Below are 8,200 nucleotides of genomic sequence, written 5' to 3'. Positions count from 1 at the left end.
TTTCTTCATATAATGTGAAGAGGAAGAGAAGCTGCTGAGCTGGTAAGACAGCTACACAAATAACGCTCATGAGTGGGAGACCAAGAGTTTGTTCATTCAGTTCTACAGTCATTGATTCATTCAGAGAGCATATTCTAGACACTTTTCATGCACTGGCCATCCACCAGTGAGATGATCATGCTGGTCTTGGACTTGAATCCAAATCAAGATTCATTATTTACTGATTCAAAGACCTTGGAGAGGTGCTATCCTTGAGTATCATTTTTCTTATCTGGAAAACAGACATAATACCTTCTTAGTTGGCTTAAAACTCAATATTCAAAAAAACTAAGATCATGGCATTGGGCTGTATCACTTCATGGCAAGTAGATGTGGAATCAATGGAAACCAGTGAAAGACTTTATTTTCTTGGGCTCCAAAATCACTGCAGATGGTGACTGCAGCCATGAAATTAAAGGTGCTTGCTCCTTGCAAAAAAAAAAAAAAAAGCTCTGACCAACCTAGATGGCATATTAAAAAGGAGAGACATTACTTTGCCGACAAAGTTTCATCTAGTCAAACTATGGTTTTTCCAGTAGTCTAGTATGGATGAAAGTGTTGGGCTATAAAGAAAGCCAAGTGCTGAAGAATTAATGCTTTTGAATTGTGTTGGAAAAGCCTCTTGGGAGTGCCTTGGACTGGAAGGAGATCCAGCCAGTCCATTCTCAAGGAAATCAGTCCTGAATATTCATTGGAAGAACTGATGCTGAAGCTCCAATACTTGGGTCACCTGATGTGAACAGCTGACTCATTTGAAAAGACCCTGATGCTGGAAAAGATTGAAGGCAGGAGGAGAAGGGGATGACAGAGGATGAGATGGCTGGATGGCATCACCGACTCGATGGACATGAGTTTGAGTAAGCTCCAGGAGTTGGTAATGAACAGGGAAGCCTGGTATGCTGCAGTCCATGGAGTCACAAAGAGTAGGACATGACTGAGTGATTGAACTGAACTGAACTGAATAGGGCATTGTGGGAGTTAAAAATGAAGTCAGTTCCCTAGAAATGCATATAACCTATATTCTATAACATATGCCACTGTTATTCTACTAGGCAGGCCCTGAACTCGTGAAAGAAATCATAAGGCAATCTCTCTGTCCCAAATGCCCCTTGTAGGAGGGCAGGAAAAAGCTCACTGAGGTCCCCCCACAATGTAACCTGAGATGCCAAAAGACATCTCACATATTGCAGAGGTCTCCCGTGACAGTGTGAATTCATCTACCAAGATCATTTGAAGTCTTCTAATCTTTTCTTACATTTCTTTAAGTCTTGCAGCTCTACAAACATAATCCATGCTAAACCCTGTTATTGGCCAAGGTCAAATGTTTAGCTGCTGATTGTATTGACCAATCCAAGGTCTTGTGCCCAAGGTACAGTGAGAAGAAAAAAACTGAAATGTTGGCACTCTGAGCAGAGAAAAGTTTATTGCAAGGGTCAAGCAAGAAGTACAGGATGTTCATGCTCGGAAGGCTGGAATTCCCCAGTGGATTTTGGGGGAGCATTTTTAAGTGCAAGCTGAGGGAGAGAGTCCAAGGTACTTGATTAGCTCATGTGCATTTTCTGATTGGTTGATGTTGAGGAGTAGAGTAATGTAGCAGGGGTTGTCATCATAACTCCTTAGGTTCCAGTTTATCATGGTCATCATGCAGTTAACTTTTCTCACCTGGTGGGCTTTCTAGCATCTGCAAAACAACTCAGGAATGTGCACTAGACCCTGTTATCTGTAGCCTTCAGGGAGGAACTAAAGATTCTGTGACTGCTGTATGGCTAATCTATTGATTAAGTTTTTGTTAGTACATGTTCACATTTTTCCAATCAGTGATTCTTGAGCTAGCCTTTTGTGACTCAGAGGAGGCCTGGGAGACTGAAGCTTTTCTACAAGCAAGAGACAGGCAGAGGGCATGTGGTGGGGTTGGGGTTTATCTCAGGAAGACCCCCCAGGGTCCTGCTCCATTCCAGTTCGAGACCTTCCCACAGCGCCCTCATTTGGTCCTGAGGAGAGCAGCGTGCCCAGAGGGTGGGCTGCTATCTCCTTTTGCCAGCTTTCTCCTGGTTTCCTCTGCAGCTCCTGGGGAGCCTCTGAGCAGCAGAGGTGGGCGGGGCTAAGCCTCCCTTTTCCACCTTCTGGGTGAGTGCCTGGGCTCAGACCAAGAACTTCCGCAGAGTTTGCAGCCAGGTGCGCTCCGGGGAGCTGGGCTGGTTGTGCCCCGCAATCAGCCTGCCTGCTTTTATCAAAGAGCTGGTAGCTTTGCCTCCCACCTGCGTGGGGCTTCTGGAAGCATCTACCCGGGTGTCTCTTGATCCTGCAGCCCCACACGTGGCGCACTGCCTCCATCCTATGCCTGTGGGAGCAGCTGCACAGAGTGGGTGCCTCAGAGGTGGTCCCTGGAGGCTGCTCAATCCTGTGAGGCGGGACCTGGAGCAACCCAAGCTCCACTCTCAGAAGCAGGTGTTCTCAGGCTCCCACCCAGTGGACCTGCGAGGCGGCCAGTCTCCAGCATCACCAACAGTGCCTCCTGAGCAGTGCGAACTGAGTCCGTGTCTGCCTTGACCTGCAAGATGCTGCCTGTGTCCCCGGAGGTGAAGCCCAACCCGATGCAGAACGCTAACTTCTGCTCGCGCCTGTTTGTCTGGTGAGCGCCCTGTCTGAGCTGTGACAATTGGCATGCCTGACACTGCCAGCTCCTTTAGAAACCAAGGGACAAGGCGAGGGAGTACGCTCGGGTGCTCAGGGTAGAGGGCAACTGCCTGGGGACCTGGTGGCAGGGGTACTGGCTCTCCCTGCCTTGCTGCTCTCCACCCAGCCAGTCTCAGAAGCCTGAGAGCTGATGCTGCAGGAGCAGGAGGTAGGGAGGCTGCCTAGGGGGAGTCACAGCCCAGCGGGAGAAGGGACTGGGCCTCCTGCTCTCCACCTTATCTGTCTTCCTCAGAACCACTCAGGAATTCAGTCAGTTCTGAACTAAAGCTGCACCTTTCCCTGCTAAGCAAGCAGATTATGAACAATTTTCTTTATCTAATTATTGCCCTTCACATTTGCCATCTTCCAATAATGTCCCCACATTTTCCCATGTTCCTTAGGTGAACAACTGAGTTCCAGCTACCCTGGACTCCCTCTCTCCCCCTGTCTGTGACCCTGTCTTTCTTTCTCTCCCTCCCTCTCTTCCTGTGTGACTGACTGTATGTCCTGGTACCTAGTGGTGGTCAATTTCAAGTACGTACAAAACACTTTTGGTTTTTATGAAATGAATGGGGACACTATTTCTGGAATATGTTTTGCTTTAATCTGGAACACACAGCCAGGAGCAGAGTGTGTATTTGGCCACAGCCCCTTTCCCTATTGCAAATATCTCCACTTCCACCTTTGAAGACCAAACCCTGGGGGAGTGGGGTCTTATCTAGATTTTAGCCTTCAGAGAAGCAGTGCATGGTCTTGATGCAGGTGGTCCTGCCCTGGAGCCTTGTGGCCCTGGTTTCATTGTGTCAATGATTCCATTGACAGGTCTCTGAGCTGGGAGGAAGCACCAATGAAAAAAACGCTGCAGAGAGCTGAAGTTCTTAACTAAAGTTTTCATCTGATAACTGAGACCACTAACTAGGCAGGCCTGAACCTTTGGACTTTAATCACATTTAGGTGATTATTAGGTCTTTTGTTTCTGGACCCTAATCATCTTTTCCATAAATTCTGATATTTCCTTCTTTTATGGGACAGTCTATGGGGTCCCTGGGGCCTGGGAGCTCTTATGCTTGTTTTGATAGTAGTTTATTCAGTGTGTGTAGCTACGTTTCTTGGCCATTTGATGACCCTAAGGGCTTCCCTCATAGCTCAGTTGGTAAAGAATCCACCTGCGATGCAGGAGACCCTGGTTTGATTCCTGGGTCGGGAAGATCTGCTGGAGAACGGATAGGCTACCCACCCCAGTGTTCTTGGGCTTCCCTTATGGCTCAGCTGGTAAAGAACCTGCCAGCAAAGGAGGAGACCTGGGTTCGATCCCTGAGTTGGGAAGATCCCCTGGAGAAGGGAAAGGCTACCCACTCCAGTATTCTGGCCTAGAGAATTCCATGGACTACAGTCCATGGGGCCACAAAAGTCAGACACGACTGAGCTACTTTCACTTCACTAAGGAAAGAGGGGGGCTTCCCTGGTAGCTCAGATGGTAAATAATTCACCTGCAATGCAGGAGACTTGAGTTCAATCCCTGGGTTCAGAAGATCCCCTGGAGGAGGAAATGGCAATCCATTCCAGTGTCGTTGCCTGGAGTCCCTATGGACAGAGGAGCCTGGCTGGCTACAGTTCATGGGATCACAAAGAGTCGTACATGACTGAGCAACTAAGCACAGCACAGCACAAGGAAAGAGGGACCTTGAAGAAGGAATACAGGTGTGGTTACTGTAATTAATATCAAATCAGGCAAACATCTCCTTAACTTTAGTCAGGGCAAGGAGCTCTCCAAGCTTGTTCTGTTTGTGGATTTTCAAAACATACATGCATGGAAATGAAAGGTGAGGACTTCTCTTCGATATTGGTTGGCACCCATTTCCAGTTTTCCTGCTGGAGAGAAAGGAGCTATTATCTCTTACTTCACCCTGAAGACACTGAAGCAGAGAGGTTGAGTAAGTTGCCTACCATCACACAGCTAGTAAGTGGTAGAGTGGGATCTCAAACCAGGAAGTTTGTGTCTGGAGTCTACGTTTCTTGTGTATGTAACTGCTATGCTTGTCATGGAATTGGTTGCCTGGACTTGTTCCAGGGTCCTAGCCCAGGCTGAGACCCCCTATCATGACTGGGGAGGTTCTTTTTTCACTCAGAGTCCCACAACCCAGAAGTAAACTGATGGTGAGACTGGTAGAAGACAAGTTGCTCAATGACCAAAGAATGGAGAAACAGGGATTTAGTTTGCAAATCAACCTCTCAACCCAATTTGGCTTAGACACTGAGTATAGGAGGGCTAAGGTAGAAGGAAGGGAATTAAGTTAAGAGAGGGAGGAATATTCATGGCTTACCCAAAAACAGGGTGTGGTTTGGACCCGAAATGAGGCAACACTCCTTTTTAGTCCTTGTATAAGCTCTTCAGGTTGTTGTCATAGCCACTGTCAACTGTAGTGGTCCTGGTGGGTGTGTCATTTATCATGCTAATATATTACAGTGAATATGTAATGAGGGTCTGTGTCTACTGGAGGTTAGGTCTTCTGCCATTTGGGTCCTGGCTAATTCTAATCAGTTCTTATTTTTCTCTTTCCTTTTATGATTGAGTTTGTGAAGCTCAGATAAGAGCAGTTGGTTTCCATTTGAGAAAGGGGCAGGGATATAATTCAGGGCAACAGCCTTTCCTTTTTACTGCTCCTCATTCCTGAGGGAGTCTGAGGGGCAAAGGTTGGTCTTCTGATACCACTTCCTGCTGAGCAAGGGCATTGTCATATATTGGGTTAGAAGAGCAGAATTTTTCCTGATTCAACCAAAATGAATCTGATTGTCAACAGGCTAGAGTCCCAGTTTCTCATAGCCCTAAGTAAAGACCATCAGAAGCTTGACTCGGTTCTCCAAGATATAAAACTAATGAGACAATTGAGGAATAATGGACCAAAGAGCAAGAGAAGGAGAGTAACTGTAGAGGGTTCTAAGAATGGCCTTAGAAGCCCATGGAACCTGGGAACAGCTCTTCTGATCCTTTCAAATTAGTTCAGTCAGGCCCTTCTTGTTCTGAGTATTTAACCAAGTGGCCCTCTCTCTTTTTTTTTTAAATATTGTTTTTTGGAGCATAGTTGATTTAAAATGTTGTGTTAGTTTCAGGTGCACAGAAAAGTGAAGTAGTTATACATATACTTATATCCACTTTTTAAAAGATTCTTTTCCAATATAGGCCATTCCAGAGTTACAGAGTATTGAGTAGAGTTCCCTCTGCTGTATACAGTAAGTTCTTACTAGTTATTTATTTTATATACAATAGTTTATATATGTCAATCCCAGTCTCCCAATTTGTCCCTTCCTCCCTTACCCGCTGGTAACCATAAGTTCATTTTCTACATCTGTAACTCTACTTCTGTTTGGTAGATAAGTTCATTTGTACCATTTTTTTAAGATTCCATGTGTAAGTGATACCGTATGATATTTGTCTTTCTCTGTCTGCAAGCGGCTTTCTCTAGCATCTGGGATGCACTCTCTTCTATCTGACTGCTCATGTTAACATAGAAACAACAGGAAATGGTTAGTGGGGCACAAATTCCCCCTTGATTAGCCAGCAGGTAAACAAGAGCTTTGCAGTGGTCAAATGTCTTCTGGGCCAGAGAGTCCAGTGAAGATTTTATCATTCTAAGTTTGGAACTGGATTTTCTAGTTACCCAGGCCACTGTCCCAGCAACTTCTTTTATACTTATGGTATTATAAATTGTTCCTCTTATTAGGCTCACCAGGGATCCTACAAGAGTGACAAGTTCTGCTATTACCAGTCTAGTTCCCTTCCTGACTAGATGAATGACCCTCTTTGGTTCAGAGGTGGTGTGAGTGTAATTAAAATCTGAATGTAACCTGGATCTGGGTGTGAACCACCTATAGCCCAGTGTCCCCTGGTAGAGTTTTCTTGGAAACAGTTAATGGCCCAACATGGGTGGCCCTTGCCATAAGAGCCCTAAGGAACAAACATCCCTCAGGGGCACACACTGTCTTGGGTTTTCTTGAGTCACGTTTAAGCTAATGGTTGGTGTCCTTCCATCCAGGGCACTGGCTGCATAGCCAGACCCCTCCATATTTGGTGTGATCCTGTCCCCAGAGCCCATAAGCATGGTAACTGTCTATAGTCAGCTATGCCTGTAGGTGGAGGGCTCATAGTGAACAGTTGGTTGGACCCCCAGGAAACAGGGATTTGACTAACACATACACCTTTGCAGGGGTGTGGTGGCAGTGGGCAACCCGGATATCCCTGGGCAGAAGCCTAGGTGTGGAGGAATTAAACCTAGTTTGGTGATGTTTTCAGCTGTTAGTGCAGTTTCCTGAAAGTCTGGCGGGCTGTATTTATTCCCCAGCTGAGGCTGATGGTGACAAATCCAACAGTCAGTAAAACTCCAGCAGAATAGATCACATCCTGGGCCATAAATCTAGCCTTGGGAAATTAAAAAAAATTGAAATCATTCCAGTCATCTTTTCTGACCACAGTGCAGTAAGATTAGATCTCAATTTCAGGAAAAAAAATTATTAAAAATTCAAACATAGGGAGGCTAAATAACACGCTTCTGAATAACCGACAAATCATAGAAGAAATCAAAAAAGAAATCTAAATATGCATAGAAATGAATGAAAATGAAAACACAACAACCGAAAACCTATGGGACACTGTAAAAGAAGTGCTAAGGGGAAGGTTCATAGAATTACAAGCTTACCTCAAGAAACAAGAAAAAAGTCAAATAAATAACCTAACTCTATACCTAAAGCAACTAGAGAGGAAGAAATGAAGAACCCCAGGGTTAGTAGAAGGAAAGAAATCTTAAAAATTAGGGCAGAAATAAATGCAAAAGAAACTAAAAAGACCATAGCAAAAATCAACAAAGCTAAAAGCTGGTTTTTTGAAAAAATAAACAAAATTGATAAATCATTAGCAAGACTCATTAAGAAACAAAGGGAGAAGAACCAAATCAACAAAATTAGACATGAAAATGGAGAGATCACAACAGACAACACTGAAATACAAAGGATCATAAGAGACTACTACCAGCAGCTCTATGCCAATAAAATGGACAATTTGGAAGAAATGGACAAATTCTTAGAAAATTATAACTTTCCAAAAGTGAACCAGAAAGAAATAGAAGATCTTAACAGACCCATCACAAGCAAGGAAATTGAAATTGTAATCAGAAATCTTCCAGCAAACAAAAGCCCAGGACCAGATGGCTTCACAGCTGAATTCTACCAAAAATTTAGAGAAGAGCTAACACCTATCTTCTTCAAACTCTTCCAGAAAATTGCAGAAGAAGGTAAACTTCCTAACTCATTCTATGAGGCCACCATCACCCTAATTCCAAAACCAGACAAAGATGCCACAAAAAAAGAAAACTATAGGCCAATATCACTGATGAACATAGACGCAAAAATCCTTAACAAAATGCTAGCAAACAGAATCCAACAACATATTAAAAAAATCATACATCGTGACCAAGTGGGCTTTATCCCAGGA

At 44.6% G+C, this 8,200-nt stretch overlaps 1 protein-coding gene across 3 annotated transcripts in view; it reads left to right on the top strand.

Annotated features, from left to right (window-relative positions):
- The first annotated feature begins 2,597 nt into the window (after positions 1-2,597).
- The window catches only part of LOC133049146 (ATP-binding cassette sub-family C member 4-like), a 150,071-nt gene continuing 144,468 nt past the window's right edge, over positions 2,598-8,200 (top strand). For all 3 annotated transcript variants that reach the window (XM_061133055.1, XM_061133054.1, XM_061133053.1), the window contains exon 1: positions 2,598-2,671. In XM_061133055.1, coding sequence (XP_060989038.1) covers positions 2,598-2,671 — 74 coding nt within the window. The remainder of the gene's footprint in view (positions 2,672-8,200) is intronic.

Source organism: Dama dama, chromosome 30 (genome assembly GCF_033118175.1).
Source record: "Dama dama isolate Ldn47 chromosome 30, ASM3311817v1, whole genome shotgun sequence".
NCBI lineage: Eukaryota > Metazoa > Chordata > Mammalia > Artiodactyla > Cervidae > Dama > Dama dama.
Note: the sequence above shows the minus strand (reverse complement) of the source record. Positions and strands in the feature narration are given on the sequence as shown.